At 39.4% G+C, this 26,586-nt stretch overlaps 1 protein-coding gene across 2 annotated transcripts in view; it reads right to left on the bottom strand.

Moving 5' to 3' along the window:
- Positions 1 to 26,586, bottom strand: part of FNDC3B (fibronectin type III domain containing 3B) — a 361,800-nt gene that overhangs the window by 277,210 nt on the left and 58,004 nt on the right. For both annotated transcript variants that reach the window (XM_003256464.3, XM_003256465.3), the window contains exon 2: positions 12,054 to 12,192. In XM_003256464.3, coding sequence (XP_003256512.2) covers positions 12,054 to 12,164 — 111 coding nt within the window. In that variant the 5' untranslated portion in view covers positions 12,165 to 12,192. The remainder of the gene's footprint in view (positions 1 to 12,053; positions 12,193 to 26,586) is intronic.

Raw genomic sequence — 26,586 nt, 5'->3', positions numbered from 1 at the left:
CCAAAGCAGCACTTAAGTTTGAGGTAAATGCCAAAAATTAACACTTAGCATTCTTTCAAAGTCCTAACTCTGACCTTTCGTACAGTTTTTAGATTGCTAAGGTATAGACATCTCTGGAAGAGTCAACCTTACAGCATCTTTTGTCCTGCATTTCCCTCTAGGTTTAAGAATAATTGTTAGAAAATGAGTCACTGTCCCCCTCCAAAGACGGCACTCACACCTGGTGTGACACCTATCTTCCCGCCTTGTTAATGGAGGCTCTTTAAAGTTCCAAGGTTGGCCCAGGCGTGGTGGCTCACGCCCGAAATCCCAGCACTTTGGGAGGCCAGGGAGGGCAGATCACTTGAGGCTGGGACTTCGAGACCAGACTGGCCAATGTGGTGAAACCTCGTCTCTACTAAAAATTTAAAAATTCGCCGGGTGTGGTAGTGGGTGCCTATAATCCCAGCTACTAAGGAGGCTCAGGCAGGAGAATTGCTTGAACCAGGGAGGCAGAGGTTGCAGTGAGCTGAGATCGCGCCATTGCACTCCAGCCTGGGCGACAGAGCAAGACTTCATCTAGAGAGAAAAAAAAAAGTTCCAAGTGTGCAGAAGTCCAAGTAGTTGATAAAAAGTAGGAGAACTCTCATCCCGAGTAAACCACTTTAAAAATGAGAAAGCAAGAGACCGTGGGAAGTAAGCTTGATGTGGACACCGATCTATGAAAGGATAATGTCTCCTAACACCCAACTCCACCATCAATTGATTCCCTGTGTCCTGAAAACACACAGATACTATTCATATAGACAAACCTAGTATCTGATTTCCTATCACAAACCCTAAGAGAAAAATATGGATGCCATTAATTTGTAATTCATATTAATATTTTATAGTTTTATATTCAGTCATAACTAAAGCCATCAAGTAAATTATAAAGAAATAGCCATTCTATATAGATGTTTTCCATGTGACCTTTTTGCCAAGGTCATAAGAGTTTAAATGGGTTCTAAACAGATCCATTCTGGCAATATAAAACAAAAATTAAAAATTAGCTGCATTACTGTGGCCTATTTAACTACCAAACAACAACATTAATTAAAGCACATCCTTCTGTATGTCATAGCTTCTCCCTTGAACTAGAATGACAACTCAATACTCCAATATAAAGACCAAAGAAACTTCTGAGACAGTAACATGCTCAGTGATTAATGTTTCTAACTACTGCTTAGAAAACACAAAAACATTTTACTATATTCCAGCCTGGGTGACAAGATGAGAACCTGACTCAAAAAAAAAAAATTATCAACTTCTGATTACATGAATGTAACAACAACAAAAAAAGGTTTGGTTGAGGCCTGGCACAGAGGGTCATACCTGTGTAATCCCACATTTTGGGAGGTCTAGGCAGGACCATGGCTTGAAACCAGGAGTTTGAGACCAGCTTGGGCAACATAAGGGGGCTGTCTCTACAAAAAATAAAAATAAGTAGCCAGGCCATGCTGGTGCATGCCTATAGTCCCAGCTACTCAGGAGGCTGAGGTGGGAAGATAGCTTGAACCCAGAAGGTTGAGGCTGCAGTGAGCTGGGACTATATCACTGCACTACAGCCTGGGGAACAGAGTGAGTCTCAAAAACAAAACATATTAATGACCCTTCCTGAAAATTAAAAGTCATGTAACATAATTGGTCAATAACACAAGTCCATTTCCCTTCAAATCTAAGGTGCGGCTAACAAGAACTGATTTGCATTTTTTTAAACAACAGAAATGGAAGCTTAGTAACAAGTTTACTGATATACTTTCTAGTCAACCTGCACCCAAAACTAGACCACATTTACCTCTGGATCTTTGCTGACTCCACTTAACTGCCCAATTATTTGCAAAGCAGAAGCCTTTGGAAGGGTAATTTGCTAAATGCAGACTGTCCATTTTATTCAAATGCTTGTCTACTATGCTGCAAGGAGCAAGGAAGGGGCAGGAAAGAGAGGACCCAGGAAGGGAGGGCCAAATTATTCTTGTTAATCAAAGTGCTGAACACACCTGCTGCTCAGGTAAAACACATTCCCTCTCAACAGATGATCTGATCTGATGGTCACCTGTTAAGGAAAAAGGCCCAGGGCAGGGAAGAAATACCAATGTAGACATTAACACTAAAGCAGCACATGTATAATGTTTCTTCTGGGGACCCACCATGTCTAGCTTCAAGTTATTGTAACATTAAAGCTGACCAGAAAATGACTAAGAGGCACCTAGTTCTGGCCAATGCCAATTTAAATGAGGGAACAAATATAATCTAAAGGCAGCTAAATCCAAGATTACCTAGATAAAACACTACGGCACTTCAGCAACTGGCTCCTTGGCAGGCTGTTTATTTTTGCATTTGGAAATGTAGGAGAGAGAAAAAAAGAATGAGAATGAGTATCTGCATTTGGAACTTGGAGATTAATGTTACGAATTTTACGCAGCTTGCTTACTACTGTCATGTTTGGAGTGTAACACATATATTTTATATAGTCATATGTTTAAATCAATCATTTGGACTAAAAAAGAAAGAGTCTGCCTACATGAAAACGATTATGTGCAAACATATTCTGGATGCAGAAGTGTCTCGTCTTAACACATTCTGGATGCAGAAGTGTCTCATCTTTTCTTCCTGTGTTTATATACTACTTTTACTGTACTATGAGATACATCAGTAGCTATCGCATCACATTCAACATGACAAATACACATTTTCAAAACAAGAAAAGGAGAAATCAGAGTTTGGAAATCTATCCAATTTCATCTTATGTCTTTAAAAGTTAATATGGAAATGCTTTATGGCCGGGCATAGTGGCTCACACCTGTAATCCCAGCACTTTGGGAAGCCATGGCAGGAGGATCCTCTGAGCCCAGGAGTTCAAGACCAGCCTGGGCAACATAAGGAGACCCTGTCTTAAATACTTACATACATACATACATAAATGCTTTAAACAAAAATTCCTCATCTAGGTAATACCAGGAAAAGTTTACCCTTAAAAAAAACTCTTTCAATAAATACTTAAAGACTCAATTCTTGGAAACTGCAAAAAAGAATATAAACACAAGTATTTGCATCTCTGCGCTTGGACTACTTTTACCTTGCATCTGTGTTTAATGTCTCCTAACTAGACTGTAAACAGTAAAACTAAAGAATAGGATTGTTTCTTTTGGCCTTTCTATGCTTTAGTGAACGTTCCATGTGGCACTTATTGGGGGCCTCAAATCCTAAAAACTAAAAGCCAAAAAACAAAACAAAACAAAAAAACCCACATGGGTCCTAACATGTAAGAGGTAAAGTTGAAATCCTTCTACAAAGCTACATGAACCAGCGCCCAGCCTAATTCATTTTACAAGTCATGGGGCAAGTAGATAACTAAAAGATTTTAAAACACATTATCAGTTTGATACACAATGCACATGCCTGAAAAAATCTTAATCATTTTTCTGTATTTAAAATATGATATGCATGAGCACAAGATGCAATTTAAAGTTTAAAAAGTTAACAATTTCCAGATTCCAAACCAGGATGACCACAGAATTCAGGCAGGCTTGGAAACTAAGTGAAGTGGACGGAGCAGGCACTAAAGAGGACGTTCCCCATCAACAGCAAATGGCTGCAACTTCTGTGCCAATTGTTGCAAAGTAGGAAGGACCAGCCCAGTGTTATCACATCTTCTGGGGTTTTTTTTTTTTTTTTTTTTTTTTTTGAGACAGAGTTTTGCTCTTGTCACCCAGGCTGGAGTGCAATGGCACAATCTCGGCTCACTGCAACCTCCGCCTCTTGGGTTCAAGTGATTCTCCTGCCTCAGCCTCCTAAGTAGCTGGGACTACAGGCATGCAGCACCACGCCTGGCAATTTAGTAGAGATGGGGGTTTCACCATGTTGGTCAGGCTGGTCTTGAACTCTGGACCTCAGGTGACCCACACGCCTCGGCCTCCCAAAAATGCTGGGATTACAGGCGTAAGTCTTCTGGTTTTTCCAGTTAAACAGAAAAATCCAGTTTTATATAAATCTTCCCATTTTTAATACTGGTACTGAAATCTTTTTCTTCTAAACTAAAGGTAAAAAAACAAAAACAAAAACAACACACACACACATACACCCATGCCTGTATGACAAAGGCAATAAGCTACTTTTCAAGCCCTGATATAGATGAATTAAATCTGTTCATTGCTTTCATCCTTCATCTATTCAAAAAGATTTACTGAATGTTACTTCAGATGCCAGGCACAGCATGAACAAGAGAGAGACAGTCCCTACCCACCCTGAGTTAACAAGGAAATCAGACAGCCAAAAATTGCAATAATTTGAAAACAATCATAATGTTAAAACCACCTTAGATTTTAAAATTGCCATTATTCTGCAGTGCAACGCTACCATGCCAGTATTTTACCTTAATCCTTCCTGTTTTAAAGGCAGCTCAATTTCTAGCATTTGCAGGATACTGACTACATCTTATATCTTATTATTATTGCCTTTGGCTAATTAAATTCTGAAGTGTCTCTCAACCCAGACAGCTCAGGGCTGCCATAATTATATGTCCTATGTTCTAATTATTGGGGGTGCCACATATAACAACACCCTCTGATAACATGGCATCAACATTTTCCTTTATAAGACTGAGATTCTGCATAGGCTATGCCTTTTTGGAAGCTTTTGTAGTGAGCAAAATTGGCAAAACTAACTCAGAGAGGTCTGAAAAGTCAGACCACAGATCTGGATAAAATCACACCTTTTTTTTATAGTTAAAAGGAGGCCCTCAAAGCAGGGGTAGCAACCCACAGCTGGAAAGTGGATCTGGTTGGGGGGGTGCTTGTGATCTGCCCCACTGTGGAGTCAGTAATTCTGAGCAACAGGCATCAAGCGGATGGTGGACCGTCGGGACTGGAGAATCAGAGGACAAATACATTCATTAACAAAGACACTAAATAGCAGAAGTTCAAGCAAAGAGATCACCGACTATGCAGATGAGGTTTGTTTGTAGTGCCCCAATAGCTCTCCATTGCATATGTAATCCCTATAATGTATTCTCCTTTAATAAAACAGAAACGGATTACTTGATGTACAAAGTCTGGATAGTTCTAGCCTTCACTTCATCTTAGATCTGATCTGACCCAGGCTCAGCCTCCCCACAGATACTTTTCCTAGCCTGTTCTGTTTTCCTGCCCACCTATCCCAATCCTCAATTCCTCCTCTGAACTCCTCTGCACTGTGACACTCTGCAATCCAAGCACTCTCCTGTGACTTAATGTACGTGTAAATACAGCCTTTTTTTTTTTTTTTTTTTTTGGTAGGCCACATTTTGCTCCTCAACTAGACTGCTCATTCCTTTAGGGCAAGAACAGCGCCTTATTCATCTTTCTGTCGCCAGCACCTAATACAGTGCCAGCATACAAGACATTTGATAAATACTTATTAAAATGAACAAATCTATTATTCAATCACTCCTAAATTTAGTCATAAATCCTATCCTCTCATTCTTTTTTTTTTGAGACAGAGTCCCGCTCTGTGGCCCAGGCTGGAGTGCAGTGGTTCAATGTCTGCTCACTGCAAGCTCCGCCTCCCAGGTTCACGCCATTCTCCTGCCTCAGCCTCCCAAGTAGCTGGGACTACAGGCGTCCACCACCACGCCTGGCTAATTTTTTTGTATTTTTAGTAGAGACGGGGTTTCACCGTGTTAGCCAGCAGGATGGTCTCGATCTCCCAACCTCGTGATCCGCCTGCCTCGGCCTCCCAAAGTGCTGGGATTACAGGCGTGAGCCACCGTGCCCAGCCTATCCTCTCATTCTTTTCCACCCCAAATTTCAAAGGAGAGAGGCTGACAGTATCTTGACTCCGGAGGGCTTTATAAATTTGAGTGGTAGAGGAAGCATGAATGGCAGCCAGCAATAATAATTTTATTTAAGCATTTGCACAGGTTGTGCATTTCTCACGCATCTTGATGCTGAAGAATGTGATCCATGACCGAGCTTCCCCATGCTCGGTTTTCCATACCCAGCATTTGACCAGCCTCTTTCTACTTTCTAGCTCAAGTCCCAGCCCATAACAGGATTCTATCACAAAAGGAGCTCTTCTGTAATGTTATTTAGCAATAATAGCTGCAGTCTCTTTTTTAACTGTCACTCCCACTCTCATCTGAATATCCTTCTTTCTCCTGGGTAATCTTCTCAAGAGTTGTTTATTCATTTTTCTACAATATACTGATTACAAAACTTCCTTTCTGTTGGGATTTCTGAGGAGTAGACAAACTCTGTTATGTAAGCAAAACTCTTCACGGGTCCCCCAACACCGTGGCTATCAGTATATTTAAGGAGTAAACCTGTGAGGTGACAGGATTTGAACTACTGAATGCAAGACGGAAGCCATCGAGGAGAAAGTTATTAAGAAGATATCAACCAGAACAGAAAAGGTCACTGGATTAGGAGGAGGGGCACATTTGATGGAAAAGACATGCTGATGATGAGTACCATCTGAGGGTGGAAAGCTTTAATATGTTGAACATACTGTCTGGAAATGTGTATTCAAAAGAACACTCCAGGAAAAAACTCTGGTTACATATTCTGTCTAGAGGAAACAGGGGCTTTCAAAAGAAGAAACAAAAGAGGGAAAAAAACTCTCTCCATGAAATGACATGCTAAGTGCTGATCAACAGGAATAGGCAAAGTCAAGAGAATTGGACATGACTGAGGCAATTGCCTTCTGCCTTCCAGGGCAAGTAGATGATACATTATCCTGAGCTAGCAGAAGCGAGTTTTCTGTATATGTTTAAGGAGTTCTACTTTCTGAAGAAGAAGCATTAAAAACACTCAGCAATATTCTAGAAGAATAGAAGAATTAAAAAAGGCGAGAGAGAAGAAGAATAGTATGACAAATCATTTACTAGATGTCCTCCATATGCTAAATGCTAGTCAGGTCAAAGAGTCATCTAATCCAACCCAGTTCCACTAGGAATTGACCCTCAGTGAATACATATTTAAGCAAAGTCACTAAGAATATAATATAAAGTGGCACACTACTCTCATGCAGGTCACAGATACCCTTATAAGTATCACATGTTAAATTAACAAATCAGTAAACTCTGCCACCCTATGTCGACACTTCTGTTTTTAATCTAATGGTTTAACTGGTAGCTGCTATAATTCTTCAGAAATTATTAAAATATTAAATCAATAAAAAAGTCAGAATTTGGGCTGATGTTTATTCTTTTGTGCTCAAAACTGGCTGCTACATTTTAAAATCGCTAAAATGCAGAAGTCCATAACAAACACAGGTAAGTTAATATACCACAAGCTTCTGAAAATGTCAACAAAGGCATCAATTTTCTGATTATTGAAGGGCATTTGTCATCATTTATAATAGCCACATATTAAAAACTCAGGTTGAAACCTGATTTTTATAACTCAAGAATAGTATACAATTAGGCATATTAAGGGAAGCAAATTTTATTTAGCTAAGCTAGGCTGTAGTTATTCAGAGGTGGGAGAAATTAATGGTGATACAAAGCAGAGATAACTTTATTTAGAAAATAATACTTCAAAATAAAGCTACTCAATTTCACTTTTGGTTATATATACAAGAGAAATAAAAAACATGTCCACACAAGAATCTGTGCATAGCAGCATTATTCATAATAGCCAAAAAGTGAAAATAACTCAGATGTCTATCAGATCACGAGTGGATTAATAAAATGTGGTAGATCCATGCAGTAAAATATTTGGCAGTAAAAAAGGAATACAGTACTGACACATGCTGCAATATGAATGAACCTTAGAAATGTGTTGAGTGAACCGGGCGCGGTGGCTCACGCATGTAATCCCAGCACTTTGGGAGGCCAAGGCGGGCAGATCACTTGAAGTCAGGAGTTCAAGACCATCCTGGCCAACATGGTGAAACGCCACCTCTACTAAAAATACAAAAATTAGCCAGGCGTAGTGGCACATGCCTGTAATCTCAGCTACTTGAGAGGCTGAGGCAGGAGAATCACTTGAACCCGGGAGGTGGAGGTTGCAGTGAGCAGAGATCATGCCATTGCACTCCAGCCTGGGCAACAGAGCGAGACTCCATCTCAAAAAAAAAAAAAAAAAAAAAGATGTTGGGTGAAAGATGCCAGACACAAAAGACCAAATGTTACGTAATTTTATTTATATGAAATTCCAGAATAGGCAATATCTACCTATAGAGACAGAAAATAAGTGAATTAGTGGTTACCTAGGATGGGGGAAGGGAGAGAGAAACAGGAAATAGGGACTGATCCCTTTAGGGTTCTTTTTAGAGTGATAAAAATGTTCTAAAATTAATTGTACTCAAGGTTGTACAATTCTGTGAATATACTAGATTCCAATGATTGTATACTTTCAGTGGGTGAATGGTATGACATATGAATTATACCTCAGTAAAGCTATTAAATAAGGAAAACTGTTGTGTAAGCTGCTTCTGTTCACATTGTTTCTTGTTATTTATTTTTAGTTGATAATGCTTTTAAAAGCTTCATTCATAATGACGATGACTTTTCTTTTTAAGAAAATAATCATCCTTTTCACTCTTGCCCTTTTCCTGCTACCTGCGTAAAATGACAAGCCAAGGTTTCAAACTTAATGTGACTTCAAATAATGAAAATTAACAGTGTGTCTTATTTAGAGAGCAAGAACGCAACAGAGAATCCTGCCATGAACTAGTCCTAATTACATCCAGAAACCAGCAGAACAGAAATCAGAAGGAGGAGGGCTGTGGGAACTGAAGAGCTTTCTCATAATTGTGGTAGTTCTTTTGCATATATAGAACTGTTTAGAATGTCCTTTGCACAGCTGCAAAGTATTAAGAACCCTGTAAATACAAACAAGGTAAGCTTTACCATACATACTCCTAACAGACATTTAGCGGCAGAACCCTATGGCCAGGGGATGGCTCTTTACAACAGTATGATGTGAGAGGTGGCTGAGGTGCCACATACCTCAGGATGCCACCGCCGAGGGTCTGTTGTACAGTGCCTGCAATGTCCACCCCTACAGTCAATCCTGTGCCTGCAAAAGGTTCTTATTAAGATGAAAAGGTATTGCTTCAGTGAGAAAGCACAGTAAAAGCCTCAGAAAACATTCGTATAGATCCCTTTCTCTGGCATGTCCGCTGTAGCCTGATCCTTTAACATGGAACCACCTGAGCACCACACTACGCAGGCTCTTAAGGGCAAGCAGCAAATACCAGCAGGTGCCCAAAGCAAGCACTCAAAACTCATGCAGCCCCACACTCTGGGATCCTGTCTTGGAGACTCACCTTTGTTCTTTGTTCTTTTGAATGGCCCTCTATTGCTCCCCTTTCCCTACATCCTCTTGTGTTTCTCTGCCACTTTTGGTTTTCCTTCTCCTTCACTCTGTCTTCCCCTTGTGCCTTCACCTGGGTTGAACACACAGGCCCCGAGCCTCTACCATGCCCACCTAGGCCAATGCTAAATGTTAGAACCCAAAGAATGGAGGCTTGAAAGAATGAGGAGACACAGGACGGAGACTCTGGGAGCAGAAAGAGGAAGAAAAATGTCAGGCACAGAGGCCCCTGCCTAGGCTGAGCCCCAGTGACGCAGAGGCAATGACAAAGCATGGTGAATCTTGGGCTGGTCCTGCTGAGAGGGACATTTCTAACGCACTTTACCCACTTAACAATTTTGCCCATTAAGGAAAAGTCAGAGTTAATGCCAAGTAATAGCTTGGAACCAAGGATGTTAATGCTTCTAACACAATTAAACATATTTACCAATTAAAAAGACAAACAGTTCCTTCTTGTGAGATTTTTTAAGTGTACCCCCACTTTTTCATAAAGCTTGATTATTTTGAATACTTACAAAACAGATACATTAACAGATTCTTCTTTTCTTATTAGCTTTAGAGAAAGCTTTAATAAGATTAAAGAAAGATTTAATAAAAATGTGGGTTTTTGTTTTGTTTTTTTCTTTTTAGAGACGAGGTCTCACTATGTTGCCCAGGCTGGTCTCAAACTCCTGGGCTCAAGGGATTCTCCTACTTCAGCCTCCTGAGTAGCTAGGATTACAGGCATGCACCACCTCATCTAGCTTTGAAAATACGGTTTTATTAATCAAAATTGTTAAGCAGCTTCTGCTTAGAGTTGAGGTAAGATATGCAGGGCAGGGAAATGCCACGTAGCCTGCTGGGCAAGCTGAATTACAGACATGTGGGAGAAATCATCAAAACATAAACATGGTGTCCAACAACATGGATGGCTGGCCTCAGGTCTCTTGGCTACACAGGCAAATGGGAATTAGGTGACCACATCTGAGAGACCTAAGTCGTTTTCCAAGTTTACTCACATTTGACTAAATACCTTGTCTTTTTGTTTCTTTGTATTAGTAATTTTTTTAATTGGGAGACCAAACACTGCATCTTGAAACCATCCACAGCACTCTGCAACCATCCTGTGAACTACTAGAGCACAGTGAGCAGAAAAGCAGGCAGAGAATGACAGAGAGAGAGAGGCCAGCACTAACACAGAAGGCTGGCAGCCAGGCAGCATGATTGGATTTCACTCCAGGTGTAAGAACGTGGCCTGAGGTAGGCCAATGACATCAGAAAGTTTTTATTTGGAAAAGATCCCTCAGGATCTATGTGGAGAATGCTTCCTGGTGGGGCAAAAGGGAAAGCAGAGAGACCAGCCAGAAGGGCTGTCCTGCCCTACCCTAGGGAGATGATGGCACGGGGTCCAGCAGTGGTAGTGGATATGGCAGAGTATGAATTTAGCACACACTCCTGAGATAAAGCCAACAGGACATGCTGAAGACTGAAGAGGAAGATGAGAACACAGAGTGAAGACTGTAAAGTGGGCGGTAAGGAAGGAGAGGAAGTGGAGAAATACTGCCAAAGAGGGAAAAAGCAACAGGAGGTAGCAACTGGAAGGGGATGTGGAATCAACTGAGGAGGTTTTGTTTTATTGGGTGGGGAGAGGTGCAGGTGTTTATGTTTTTAAGATAAAAGATACTACTGTATGTTGGTGGAAGTAATCCAGCAGAGGAAGAGATTGAAGAATCAGGAAGGGAGATGTCTGCATCAGTGGTGAGAAGGCATGAAATGCATTCAACTAACAAACATTTACTGAGCACCTATTATATGTTTTTTGTTCTTAAGAGGTTCATAGTGCAATGCAGGAGAAAATAATATAAATTATTAAGCAGCAAGGTCAGCTCCAACCAAGTATATGCAAAGAATATACTATGATAGATAGAGTGTAGATATACTATATGATAGATTAGAGCAGGCAGCATGTACTGACATCAAATAAATGATTAACTTATTTGAATTATTAATATATTTTGGGTATTTTCCAAGCAATTGCTCCTAATTCTACTTTTCATAAAATAAAAATTTGCTTTTATGCTTCTAAAGAATGTACAAAGATAAAATATCTACTTATAAGACTGCACAAGCCCAACTGTTGTAATAAAAATTTTTAATTAACATTAGAGATAATCGTTCAATTCCTAATAATTTTTTAAAGTTTCACTTACTGTCTAAATTGTTTCCCCCAAGTGCTACTTGACTGAGTTCACAAATAACTCTATTCCACAATGTTCAGTGACTAGTGACAAAGGAGATTCAGAGAAAATAAGTACCGTGATTTTATGAGCTACACATTTGGAAGGACTATTCCAGCAGCAAGGGCGGGTTCACACTGTCCTGCGCGTCTTGTCGAGATCACTCCTGTGTGAAGTCAAAACCTGACCCTCTGAGCATGCAGCTCTGGCCAACCAAGCAAACTAGTCAAGCACAATACAGCACGAATAAGCGGTCATTTTATTTCGAAGACTTTTACGCAGTCTGAAAATGACTCCATTTTTCAATGCTTCGAGAATACAAACTGAATGAGGGAAGATTTTGTTCTCTAAAATCACGATATTTTAAAAAACGATACAGTATTTCTACAACAAAAACACTTACCTCTAGAAATGCTAAGGTTTGAAATCACAAACCTTTGAATCCCAAAATAAATCAAATACTGCGTTACTGTTTCCCACTTAGACAATTTGACTTAAATTTCCCTGTTCCTACACCAACCTGCTGAGCTGCATCTCCATTCACCAAGTGGGGCATCATGGCTACCTCTCCGTTCAGCAATGGTGGCAGTTCCAGAGGGATTTGGTCGGTCATCATCATTGTGACGTACATTCATGGAGAACTTCCCTCAACTGGCTTCCTGCAAGAGAACCACCACTTTTTAAAAAGGACTCAGCACCACAAAAATCACCTGTAATATAACAAGTCAGCAATCTAAGTGCTCCATCATGAAACCCAAGTTATTCTAATCTGAGAGCCCTGTATTATTATGTCAGGCCCCAAAGAGGGGTAGAACAAAGGCAAAGAAATAGCCTGAACTAGGAGACAAAAGACCAGAATCTCTAAGTGGCTATGTGAACATAACTTTCCTGTATCTCAGATATATCCAGGGCAACTTGTGCAGTCAGGCCTAAAGGTAGATTCCATCGTTTCTATTCTGTTTATTCCATTTATTCTAATGAAATTCATACACATTTTCAAAATAACACAAAGGCTACTTTCATCCCATAATGGTATTTGCCACCATCATTTAGATTTGCAATACAATAGAAGGAAAATAACAGTAAATTCCTATTTACAATTATAGCTTGTTCCTTAACTAGTGTTTATTCTCCAATTATGCCCAAAATTTATGGCAAAGATGGATAAAGAAGGATAAACGAACAAATATAAATATACACGCACGCTCTCACACAATTTTAAATGATCTCAGGAACCAATTGCCATATAGCTCAGAGTTAAATTTATCATTCATAATAGAGTCCCCAAAATTTCAAATTCAAGGACATTTGGTCAACGAACTCTTTAATACTTAATATTCAAATCAGACAAAATAATCGGGCAAAATTGTTAATAATTGCCTCAAATATGTCTCAGGTAGATATGACAGAAATAAAATATTTATTCTCATTCTTAAACACCTCCACTCTAAACGTTAAGCATACCTCTCCTCCCTCCATCCCACCCAAAAAAAGCCCTCCCTTCGAAGTATCAAAAGATATATAAAAGCCACCCAAGAGATTATAAACTTTTTTACTTTAAATAGGCAAAATTTTACCTGTTTATTATACACCCATTTTGAGAAACTAATCATTTTAAGCACCAAAAAACAAAGTCTTATCCCAACTAGAAAAGCAAATTCTCTAATAACAGGTCTTAAAATTCGGTGTTAATAGTACCATCATGCTGTTTTATGAGGCAATTACTCAGTTCCTAAGCAAATAAAAGTACCAAGCCCAAAGCCTGATAGTTTATCCTCATGAAAGAAAACAGATACTTTTACAATTAAAACTAAGATAATTCCCATTGACACTATCATGACTTAATTGTTTGAACTATGAATAGGTCAAATGATGGAGAAGAAATCTAATGTCTATTTCAATTTCATTCCTAATATACTTTATCTTACTAATAATGCATGAGAGAAAAAATGGCTATTTTCTCAAACTGATGACACACTACACAGGCCTATCTTTTTTTTTTTTTTTTTTTAGTGGAGTCTCACTCTGTTGCCCAGGCTGGAGTGCAGTGGCGTGATCTCAGCTCACTGCAACCTCCACCTCCCAGGTTCAAGCAATTCTCCTGCCTCAGCCTCCTAAGTAGCTGAGATTACAGGTGCACACCACTATGCCCAGCTAATTTTCATATTTTTATTAGAGACAGGGTTTCGCCATGTTGGCCAGGCCGGTCTTGAACTCCTGACATGACCTCAGGTGATCCACCTGCCTCGGCCTCCCAAAGTGCTAAGTATGATGTCTTATTTAATGTTTCTTCAAAATCACAGGTTGGATTAACAGGGCAGTAATTTACATTAGGGGGTCTGAGTATAAGGATCTAAGGGTGGAGAAGCACTTTCACCTTTTCTTCCCTCCTCCTTGGGCACTCGCTATTGAGGCTGTGGTGCAGACTGTGGCTCTGTGTCTTCTCTGCATCCCCTCTGCTACATTAGCGAGTGCCAAAGCCCCCTCCTGCTTGGCACAGCTCTGACATCTCACAGGTGAGCCTAAGGATAGAACCTCTTCTCTCTTATCCAACAAGGCAAGAGGAGTAAACCCATTTCAGGGCCTCCGTCTAGGTCCTTTCAGCCTCCATAGGTCCTTCTATTAGGCCAGCGTACAGTAAATAATGATACAAGTTTAGAGAGTTCAAATGGGAGGGAGATGAGGGTCCTTAGGACCTGCTTTAGGCTGAAGCTGTCTATACTCCATGTGGTCCAACCCATCTAACCAAAGTTTTGAACACTTGGATTTGCAGCTCAAATCCAAATAATCGTGCTACTTTGTTCCTATTTCTCATTGTTTCTTGTGTGAGCCCTGTGGGGGAATGGGGAGGTTGGACTGAGTATGAGAAGACAGTTGTGATCTGGTACAAAATTTAGGCATTCGTGGTCTCCTGTCTCTAGTACCGAAGAATGTCTGAACACCAACAACACATCTAATACTAACAATTCCAACCCTCTGGTAGGCACTGTGTTAACTAACAGGACTGCTGTCAACGAGACATAGCAATCCAACCCCGCTAAATAGCACTCTTAAGCACAGGTGTCAAGTCCTAAGCAGGGCATTAACTCCAGGTTCTGCAAGTGTGGGATAAGGTAGATGGATCCCCCAGACGCAGGCCCACAAAGGCCTTACAGAAGTAGGATAGAAGAGAATGGGGACTGACACAGATGTGCAAAACCATCTCTTTTCATAAGGGATTTTATTTACCCCCCAAATAAACCAAAGAAGTCCACTGGCACAAGGAGATCATTATATTTGCTTTTGAAAACTTCATAGACAACTTTAGGTGAGATGCCTGAATCTTTTTCTCTACTACGTGGTGGACTTTCCACCTCAGACAGTGTTCAGTGGTTACTAGAAATGACTGGGAAGAGATGGAGGAAGGGGAGACAGGGAGGCTGTATGTACAAACACTCCTGAGAAAGATACAGTGGGAACATATGAACATCATACACTCCTAAGCTTCAACTCAACCACCCAACAGTCACACTATTAATCATGGAGAAAACAGAAAATTAATAAAGTGAATAAAGGCCACTGTGAACCCCGCCAGTCTCACTTAGCCATAACCAAAGTTGCTGATCTTTTTCCCTCAGCCACCAGCTTGCTAGAATCCAAGGCCTTCTTTGTAATCCCTGACAGTTTCACCAGAGATAAACCAGACTTCATCCTGACAAGAATATAAGGTAACAGATTCAGCTAGATGGGGCCTACATGCAGCCAACAACGTTTAAATCCCCATTTCTGTGCTCCATGCACACACAGAGAATACTTTCATTTGCCTAGAATGCAAGAGACATACAAAGAAATGAATTATTTCGAGGCAAGGAACTGCCCAACTACTTAAAAGCCAACTGCCTGCCAAGCTGTCCCTTAAAATGATCATAGAATAGAAATGACTTAGTCTATGCTCCATAGAAAATAGACTAGAGAAAAGGCAAGGAGGAAAAGCATGAAAACATAAAACTTAGGGTTCACAGTAGAATCTTTATGGTTATTCCCCAGGCATGAAAAGGGAAACGTAGTGAGTGTTCCCAATAGAAAGTCACAGATTCAGGTTGTGAATTGGGGAAACCACACTGCAAAACCATCAACAGTTAAAGCAGGTTAAGTCAGGCCAGGAGGTCTGGGAAGGCTTGTCATGAGCAGTCATCACTCTATGATCACAGCAACCCACAAGTGAACCTCCTCAGTTTTAACCAATAACTGAGACAAAACTACAGGTGGACTTAACTCTCAACAGGGTGGCTCAACTCAGCTGTGAGGAGACCTCAGGAATACCTACCTGATGAGAGCCAACAGGCTTTTCAATGGAATTAAAAGAGGAAGCAATGGATGTGGAAGGCTTTCATCCATACAGTTAACTTTAAGAACCAAAGCTTACTCTATTTGTTTGTAATGATTGTGAACGGAAATTACACATGTTCTCCATTAAACAGCAGGCTGGCCACAGCTTTTTTCTTAGGGATTTCAGGACAGTTTATAAGAATACTGTGTTCAGTCATAAGGTGATGGATGAGGATGTTACTGAAACATTTTGACCTTACATATACAGAGCTATTATCACCCCACCCCTACTTAAGTTTTTTTTTTTTTTTTTTTCTAAGACAGAGTCTCACTCTGTTGCCCAGGATGGAGTGCAGTGGCGTGATCTCAGTTCACCACAAACTCCGCCTCTGGGTTCAAGCTATTCTCCTGCCTCAGCCTCCCGAGTAGCTGGGACTACAGGCACGTGCCACCATGCCCAACTATTTTTTGTATTTTTAGTAGAGACGCGGTTTCACTATGTTGGCCAAGCTAATCTCAAACTCCTGACCTTGTGATCTGCCCGCCTTGGCCTCCTAATAAGTTCTTATGCCTAATTTTAATGTTTTTTTCCTTTCTCTTTTCTTCATTAACCACACTCTCTCCAGTCTCAGGGCCTTTTCCTAAATTTGCTGTCTTAAATTTTCTTTGGGCTGGGCAGCCAGATTGTCAGTTACATGCACACACGGACAGGAGGAGTCCCTGAGGACAGTTTCAGAAGCTCCCCGTGTGCTTTGTGCAGTCTTCCTTTTCACCACCCGCTGATTATCAGCTGTGAAGGTAGCTGAGAGGGCCAGATGTGTGATCTCTGAATAACTGCACTGTAACTCATTTTCATCTTAGTCAAAAAGTCTCAGTAGAAACCACCCTGACTCAACGCTCATCTTCTTGGTCTGGGTTCCTTCTTCCCTAGACAGATGTGTATCTGAGCTGGCCAAATCTATCACAGGACTCAGGCATTTTGGTCAAGGCTGTACCACATCCACACTGTCCCCCAACACACCACAGAGATGTGATCATGAATCCATTCTTGAAATCAATTACCCTTTACAAATGAAGAAATGCACTGCAAAACTAATAAGAAAAAAACCAGAAAATAGATCATCTCTACTACAACGCATTTATTTGTCAAATCCTATGAACTTTTCTTTCCCCCACACAGAGCACCAGGGTTTCTCTCCTATTCTTTATTTTGTTCATACCCATACTTCCATTTCAAAGAATCTGGTAACAACCACAGGCCCTCACAACCTCTCCCCCTAACCACACATAACACTAAAACCGCAAGGGCTTCATGCCCAGCTAGTTCTATTCTTTTGATTGACAGGGAAAGGCTGCCACGTGGGCACTTGTGATTAACTTCCCTCTTCCCTAAGAAAGCAAGCCACTGATTACCTCCTAGCAAGACCCAGCATTTCCAACAACCCCGAGCTCAAACGCAAGGTTTGGGGCAGGACACTCTGGAAACAGAATGAACAGATCCGCACTGTTAGTAAAACATTAATTCCACCCAAATATGTCCCCAAAGCTTTTAAAGAAAACTTTGCTTTAAAAGAATATTACAAATGATCTTCAGTTTTTGCATTTCTCTAGGCAACTAGCTTATTCCTTTTTCTTCTTATTTTGCTTCCTCTTCTCCAAGTCTAAAAAGATTTTCCATGGTCCTTTGGTCCCAGCCTATACTAAGAAACATACTGGCCAAATTCATGAAAAACAACATTCGCAGAAGAGAACTGCAGCCCCACCTGCAAAGGGCCAAAGCAATTATATACTAGGAAGAATGTCTAACTTAAAACAAAGCCAAAGCCCTAATCACTGCTGGGAGAGTTTTTAAGTCTGTGAAACTGGCCTTCAAATTAATAACAAAATGTCCTGGTCCTCACTCTGTGGGCCAATGACCCAAATTTCCTTACATTAATTCAAGATGTGATTTAGCAGTACAGTACGCAAATTCATTTCAAATGATGAGAGAAAAGGAAACGTAACAGTACCAAAAGGAACAAAGTATACCCATCAGAAGCAAACCCGCCGGGCCAGCCTGGATGAGAGGAATTGATTCCCTGAGTTTAATTACAAGCCAGGCTGAGGCTCCCAGGCCCACTTCACCAGCACCCTAATGAGACCTCCCACTAACTTTGACTACCCTGGAGCAGTGTTTAAAAAGGTCAATGGAAAACTGGGCATGGTGGTGCACACTTGTAGTCCCAGCTACTCAGGAGGCTGAGGCAAGATGATGGCTTCAGCCCAGGGAGTTTGAGTCCAGCCTGGGAACATAGCAAGACCCTGTCTCTTTTTAAAAAAAAAAAAAAAAAAGGTTGATGGAGTGACATAACAAGTAAGTAGAATGCATGTGTCCAGTTTTAACTTTTCACTTCCATACTCCAATTCAAAACCCATCAAATACAAGGACCCATAAAGCAACTTGAAAATAATATCAGAATTCATACCACTATAGTTAACTGTGATTCCATGTACTCCATAAAGCTAGCGTCTTTTCCAATACAGATTAACCAATCACCTTCACACACTTTAAACATAACAACATGTAAACATTTTGCTTGCTAAATGCTTGTTCTGTAGCCTGAAAAATATATTGTCACAGACACATTAGTAAAATCAGCTCAATTCGTACTTCATGAAAATTTCCTTCTCTACTAAAAATACCCACTGACTTCTAATAGTGAGAATCTATAGTGGGTCAAGTTTCAGAAAATACAGCAGAGACACATCCTGGCCATTTGTATAACAGTAATAAAATGCCTGTAATCCCAGCACTTTGGGAGGCCAAGGCAGGCGGACTGCTTGAGCTCCAAAGTTCGAGGCCCGCGTGGGCAACATGGCGAAACCCCATCTTTCTTTAAAAAAAAAATAATAATAATAATAATAATAGGGAAAAAAATTCCTGATTCAGGGGGGTGGGGAAAAACCACATGAATACTCAAAATGCAATCTGACTTATCGAATCACAGAAAACACAGCTTTGCTGTATTGTGTTTGGAGAAAGACAGGTTTGGGATGTTACTAAGAAATTACTATACTCTATATACTCTTATAAAACAATAAGATAGCTAATGTTTTATGCGTGATTATAAGACTAGTGTCTAAATGGCTTCCAATATAAAACCTAAACCTAATAAAAATTTATTATGACAAACATTTGTGCAGCTGATTTACACTGGTTTGTGCCTTGACTGTAGTTAAAAAAATAAACATCTAGAGAAGTTAAAATTTGATACGGAATCATATAGCACAGAAAAAAGAAAAGAAAAACTGTATTCATGAACCTCCCCCCATACACCCCGGGTGGCCTTTATGTATAAATGCCATCAGTCACAAGGACAGACAACTTCCTAAATGTGTACTTCCTAAGTTTTATTATTAGCAAAACTTAGAAAAGAGAGGGAAAGAGCAAAGCAAGGTAGTCAGTTGGGGCACACATTCCTACAACTAATGGAATGTCAAAGTATCATTTAGTATTTTATTTTCCTCATTATAAAAACCCCTTTCCTTCTTGATCAATACTGGCTTTGAAAGGTTGACTGATGTTTCAAGACCTAGACACTCTGAAAATAGTTGTCATTTCTAGCCTTTCAGCAAAACCAGAAACTGCTTTCTGATAATAATTATGGAAACACCAACAGCATCAACAGAAGGAAAAAAATCTCATTAAAACAAAATAGAAACACAATGTGATCTTCTTTACCTCTGAAATTCTGGGGAAATCTGCTCATCCATCAACACACACCTGACTGTTTTGACCACTTCCCTGCTACTGTGAGAATATGGCTTTTCTTTCTCTTCCCAGTAGCACTACACCAATGCCTTGGCATGGGCTCTGCCCATGTGGAATTAGCGTGTCGCCATTATGAACCTGATGTGGGACACTGCCATTGGACAGGAGAAACCTACAGGTGGTTTTAGTGCTTTTCCTTGAGCTAATCACTCCTGTACACTTCAGGCAAACATTCCCCTTTGCTTTTTAAAAAATCAAATTAAGTAGCATAAAAAAAGGATATAGAGAGGGATTAAGAATTGTTATTAGAATTTTTCACATCCCCTCTGCTAAAAAAACTTTGAAAAAAAAAAAAAAAACTACAGTGGACAGGCCCCAGCGCTGAGTATTGGAAAATATGAGTTCTAATCTGGGATTTGTCAATAAAATAATTAGCTCTGAACTTCAGTAATTAATTTCCTCTTATAAAATGACAATATTATAGATTAGCCCTTAAGGTTCCTTTCTGATCTTAAGGGAGTATGTTTCCTCCCTTCAATACCAATTGCTTACTATGCATGCCTAATATTGATTAAAGCTTAAAGACACACACAAAAAACTTCTAAAAACCTGTTTCCTTCATTTAAGTACAGCTTGAGCCTTCTGCATAAAAGAATCTAAGTAAAATGTTGAGAAAAGAATGTATTGAGCACACAGCGCTGATAATCACTGTGTTTTTACGCCAATAAAATCTAATTTTACAGCTGAGTTCTATACAGCTGTGCAAGACTCTTGCCATGGCTTGCCACTTGAAGGAAAGAAGGAGTGGTGATAATTGTTCATGCAGAAAAACCTCTTGAGACATGAGCAGTACCTGGAGGTATGTGCCCAGCTGGTTGGTTGAGGCACAAATAGTCTGGAATTTGCCTTCTTGTCTGATATGTGTTCATTAGTGAAGTAAAATCACAGTTGTCTGAAAAAGTTCTTAACCTTAAAAACATTCTTGCGTTTTACATCCAATTATAAGCATAAAAGATTTAGTTGGGAGCATTTAAATCCACAGAGAAATCCTGTGAAACTGAGTTTTTTAGATTAAAAACAACAACACTTCAGATTAAAATAAATACTAGGTTCAAGCAACAAGCCAAAGGAACCATCCACTGTGCTCTTAAGTGCAAAAGGGGGATGGATGTACCTAATGTATAGGCCCTGCCTTCAAGAATCCACAGAAGCTTTTTAAACATTTTTGGCTTGGTGTAATTTTAAATTTGGCAAAGCAGAGTCATGTCTGAACTCAAATCTAATGTACGGGAAAGCACTATTTTCTGGGTAAGAAAAATCCATATATATAAGGATTATGAGTAAAAATTACATGTAATTTGAGGCTGCTTCTGTAACCCCCTATTAAGATACAGAGGTTGCTTCCATAGCAGCCCAACATACCCAAAATTTTACAGAAACAAAAACTAAACGGAAAAAAATTACATCACTATATATACACAATCTCTTGACCTCAAATCCACATCCTCACATAAGTAACAGCTCAGTTTTGCAAATATTAACTAAAAGGGAAAGGGGGCTTATGTGCAAAAAAAGTTTACCAACCAAAGGTTCGTATGCTTTCTTCTTTGTTTTTAAGTGGTATTTACATAAGCTTGCAGACGTAATTAACCATTTTTATTAGAACACTTAGATTCCAGGTACACTCATATCACAATACATCTCACACCCTGACATCCCAAGGATGACAGTCAAGTATCTACAAGGAAACATGCCAAAGCTATGAGCCCTTATTCTTACACATACCCAAGCTAACCTGGTCACATCATCCAAACATGGGAATAACTGAAAATATATATTTTCAGTGAAATTTGAAATGTTATGTGTTTCTATAAGACAGTGAGAGAAAAGTCTACAGAACTGTAGTCAGTGAAAAACATCATTTCTAAAGCCCCTTGAGGAAATCTAATTCTAATCTGCATGGGGAGGTGGAAAGAGACAGGAAGTCAGAACACATGCTCCTCCTCCCCAGCGCCAGAAGCTCATGCTTTATCCAGCCCTTGCCCAGCCCTTGGGCACTACACCTGCCTGGCACCCCACAGCACTTTGACAGGTTCCACTGCTTTTCAGGACTGTGGTTCAAGGTTTTCCTATGTAAGATCTCTGTGTCTCAGTTTCTTTATGTATAATATGAATGATATGGCTGCTTAAGTACATGACTTCCAGATAGCCCTTTAATAAGATCCAAAATGTATTATATTGTTCTATTTGTAGAGATCTATTATGAATCAAATTCACATTTGTGCATCAATTTGGGCACCTAAGAGACATGCATAACCCCCTTGAATAGAAGAAAAAAAATGTGTTGCAAGCACCAAACAACTGATTGCTTTCTGGAAAGATGTGGAGGAAGAGCTCTGAAGCTGCTATTTCAGCCTGCTGCGGCAAAGGCACTGTTTGGGGCACCTGCACACTCATTCTTACCTAGCATCAAAACATCCTATGAAGTAGTTCGTATTGTCCATTTACAAATATAGCAACTAAGGCTAAAGAAATAATTTGCCCAAAGAGACTCAGAAAGTGATAATAAAAAGTCCTGCTCTTAGCGAGCTAATTGTAACATCTAAGAATCCGACAACAAAACCCAAGTAGAAGAGCTGGCTAAAATTTATATATAGGTTAGTGAGTTTTAAAGACTAGATAAAACAAGCACATGGTACAAAATAGAAAAGGTATCAAAAGATAACTTTCAAAGACACCCACGAGAGTACATCTCCCTCCTAAGGAGTGCTTGGTTCCCCTCCACAAAGGCTACAATTGAGTTTTTGGTGCTTCCTTACCAAATACAGACTTAATAATTTTTAGAGCACATTTTAAAGTAGCTTAAGGAAGATTAAGCAAATCTATTATACTACCATTTAGCCTAGCTGGTTTAAAATTAGAGGGGAGAAAAAAACTAGCAGAAACCAAATTATAAATTGCTAAAATTATGTCTTCCATGGTGATTTTAATGAAATGTGCCATGATTAAACACAAAAGCAAAATTATTTCCAAAGAAGGGCAGGAAGTTATTGATGAAGAGACTGCTAGAGTAATATCTTTGGTACAAAGGGTTTCAAGACTCTATTAATTTTAAGTAACTACTGTAAAATAAGTATAAAGCAGTTTGAAGGCTTCTCCCTTTAATAATAACAATATTCCAAAAGAAGGACTTAGCTGAAAGGTACCTTATAAAATAACATCAAACAAAAGAACTTGAAAAAAGGTAATCAACCATTGTGTTAACCAGAAATTTACTGTGTACCCACTTTGTGGTGGCACTGTACTAGAATTCTAGGGTTCTAGAAATAAAGGTGTAAGGTTAAATAGCATTACAATGAAATGTTATACTCGATTAACTAAAAACGAATCTGCGTTGGACACTTCTGACGAAATACCACACAAAGTCAACAAACCTCCATGCTCTACGAAACCTTTCATCTGAGATAAGCCCCAATGTCTAAATTTGGTTTCCCAGCTGTGGCCTCTTTTCTTTGAAATCTGACAGGTGTTACAGAAGGCCTCTTTGAAATCTGACAGGTGTTACAGAAGGTGAATTTGTCTTCAAAATATACCCCATACCTTAACCTTCATTTCTGATCAGCCAGGAGAATACTAAAATTTTTTCTCTAATCAGCTCGTATAGAATTCAATCATGTTTATTTTACACACTCAGTTTTGTTTAATTGAACAGATGTTATAAAACATTCATTATAAGGAAAAGAATCTGTACCATTAAACATCACTGACAGTTCCTCCTATTTATACTTAAATATATATTTCAAAGATTTCTGACATTAGCAATTGTAGACATTGGTTCAAATATTTTTTTCAAAAAATTATCTGATTCTCACTCCTGCATGGTTGGGGGGATGGAAATCAGTAAGAACACTGTCTGATACACTGAAAATCAGTTTAGAACTGTTCTTTATTTCCTAAAGGCAAGCTATTTCTTGAGAAATATTACATTTAATGACATTCTCATAAGCAGTTTTGTTTTTCACTTAATGTGACTGAACATAAAGCAAATACCAGGTGTTACTTAGAGCTCAGAAGAGACCGAAACAGAAATTTCACATGAAACGACAACAGTTGACAAAGAAACAAATTAGCACGTGCAAAGACACACCGTGTAAGGGAATATCTATTTACTATTTCAGATTAGCTCATTATGATAAAATTTTAATATAAAATATGTATAATCACATTACTAATTCAGATAAACATTTTGAAAACATAAAAATGCAAAATTCTCTAGAAAAATATTTTCTTTCGACAGAAAATTGTCACACACCAGAGAATTAAGGAGATTTGTTTTATTTAATAGATAAGAATGATAATTGGTATATATATGGCTTATACGCAAATAGGTGAATTTCAGTGTTTGAAAGTATGGTGCTTGCCTATATTCTAAACACTGCCTGTGAACAATGACATTAATTGATACTAATACAATTTGTTAAGAAAAAGTAGGCAGCTACATCCATTTATTTAAGAAATACCTGTTTAGGTTCTCCTCTGTGCAAGACACTCTTCTGTGCTGAAGTTATGCAAATTCTAAATTTAAGGAATTCATTAATGGGTTTTAAAATTTTTCCAGAAAAATCTTTTTAAATTTCAGCTTTGGTACAAAAGGCATGTTCTCCAATTCAATTTTAGTACTTCTCCTTATATGAACACAAAAGACACACATAAAGTATTTTTCAGTTAATGTCACCAATAAACTCAAAGAAGCAGGAGAATGAAAAACGCAAGTAACATTTTAGGATTATTAATGGTTTTGATGTCATGAACCCCCAAGAGGGTCTTAGGAGTACCCAAGGGTCCCCCAGGCAACACTTTGAGAGTTGCTGCTCCACACTAGCAAGTTATACATAAAAACGTAAAAAGGCAGATTGCTGTCCCTCCTTTATACTTCCTATTATACAACTACAGTTCACCTGACAGGGTCTGAAGGAAGAACAAACTAATCCAAATTAAGAGGTATTCCAATTCTATCACAGATGTCTCTCTCCAGGACTTTATGCCACACTCATTAGAGAACATTTGTGAGGCAAATTCATTTGGTAAATCATGAGAGCAGAAAAGCAGGCTGGAGGGCTAAGAAAACCGATGTTGGGAGCCAGGTACTTCCTGCTGGGGCTGTCAGCAGAGTACAGCAGAGGTGGAGACTTGACACCCATAAATCCAGGCCTGTTAGATGGGGATTCCCGTCCAATCTTTCCTGTAATCAGACTCATGCCCCAGATTCAAAGCAAATGATCAAACACTAAGGAAGTAACGACAAATAATATTGTGTTGCCATTCTTAAGGAAGAATCATATCTGCTCTGATCTCTAGACCTTCATTTACTGCTCAATGAGCCTATTTTAAGTCCCGCCATGATTTTATCTAGTATTTTCTAGGGTCATTCATTTATTTATGTCTTTCATCAAAGAACCCAAAAGAAGTCTTCCGAGGCATAAAGAGAACTTTTAAAATGAGAACCTCAAGTTTCAAATATAGACAAAGGAATTAGTAGGACATTGAAATTCATTTCCTAGAGCAACGAATTAGCAAAATCAAAATATGCCATAGCTAATTGATTTGCATTCAACAGTTAGATGAGAGACTTCCCTTTCATTTTTAAAAATAGATTTAACAAGCATATTAATTTTCCACTGGCCGCTATAAATAAATGGAACTCCAAAATATCTTTCTTTGCAAAGGCGTTTGCTCTAGCCAGTCACTGTTAGCCTGACCCTGAGTGGAATGTGTATTTACATTGCCGAGAGGCAGCATTGTGTGCTGGTGGGAAACCACTTCTCACAGACCTCCCATTCAACCGAGGACTCCACAATAGGTACTCACACAGGAAGCACGCCTTGCAAAGAGCACCTCTGCCATTCCAGAAAGAATTTTCCAAGGCAGCAAGAATGGTGGACCACTATAAATGCCATGTTCGCAGGCCCTAACTGCCTACACTTCAGGGTCAACAAAGCCAGTGTTGTTCACAACCATTCCCCTGAGTTCTTCCCAAGGTGAAGGGGAAATTCAACAATTCCATTTCATTTTTCTAGATAATCTCTCAGGGTATTGCTTTGTTTTTCTTAAAAAAAAAAATACTAAGCCATAATTGTTTTTCTCAAATATTCTGGAAAGTACTCCCAAGAATCTACTGCTTTTTCAAAGCCAACTGAAAGGTGTTAACATTGAATGTGCAATTTTTAAAAAATCAAAGCTTCAAACATTACTTCATAACTCCACTGATTCCTTAAATACCGATTCCTTAAATACTGATTCCTTAAATACCTTAAATACCGACCACTGTGTTTAACTGCAAAGCCAAAAAATTATTTTAACTCCTCAACTAGAAAAGCATGTACTGTCAGTAGTATCATGTTAACAATGACTTCTGTACAGGTATATGCAGGAAATCAAGACAATGGTGACTGCTTACACATGCCATCAAATCAACTGGTGAATGAAAAATGAAATTAATAAATAGATTTTGGCAATTCAGGCCGGGCGCGGTGGCTCACGCTTGTAATCCCAGCACTTTGGGAGGCCGAGGCGGGCGGATCACGAGGTCAGGAGATCAAGACCACGGTGAAACCCCGTCTCTACTAAAAATACAAAAAATTAGCCGGGCGTGGTGGCGGGCGCCTGTAGTCCCAACTACTCGGAGAGGCTGAGGCAGGAGAATGGCGTGAACCCGGGAGGCGGAGCTTGCAGTGAGCTGAGATTGCGCCACTGCACTCCAGCCTGGGCGACAGAGCGAGACTCCGTCTCAAAAAAAAAAAAAAAAAAAAAAGATTTTGGCAATTCAATACTAAACTACTAGCCTCAGGGTTTGGTTTTTTCCTCCATACTTGAGCATGTGAGGAAGTACAACCTGGTTCTTTAAAAAAATGTGTTAATTAAATTCTCAATACCCCAACTTCCCAATCTGTACAAGAAAAGAGGCAGCTGCTTCCAACAGTGTTATCTTATGGCC

Source organism: Nomascus leucogenys, chromosome 11 (assembly GCF_006542625.1).
Source record: "Nomascus leucogenys isolate Asia chromosome 11, Asia_NLE_v1, whole genome shotgun sequence".
NCBI classification, from domain to species: Eukaryota; Metazoa; Chordata; class Mammalia; order Primates; family Hylobatidae; genus Nomascus; species Nomascus leucogenys.
Note: the sequence above shows the minus strand (reverse complement) of the source record. Positions and strands in the feature narration are given on the sequence as shown.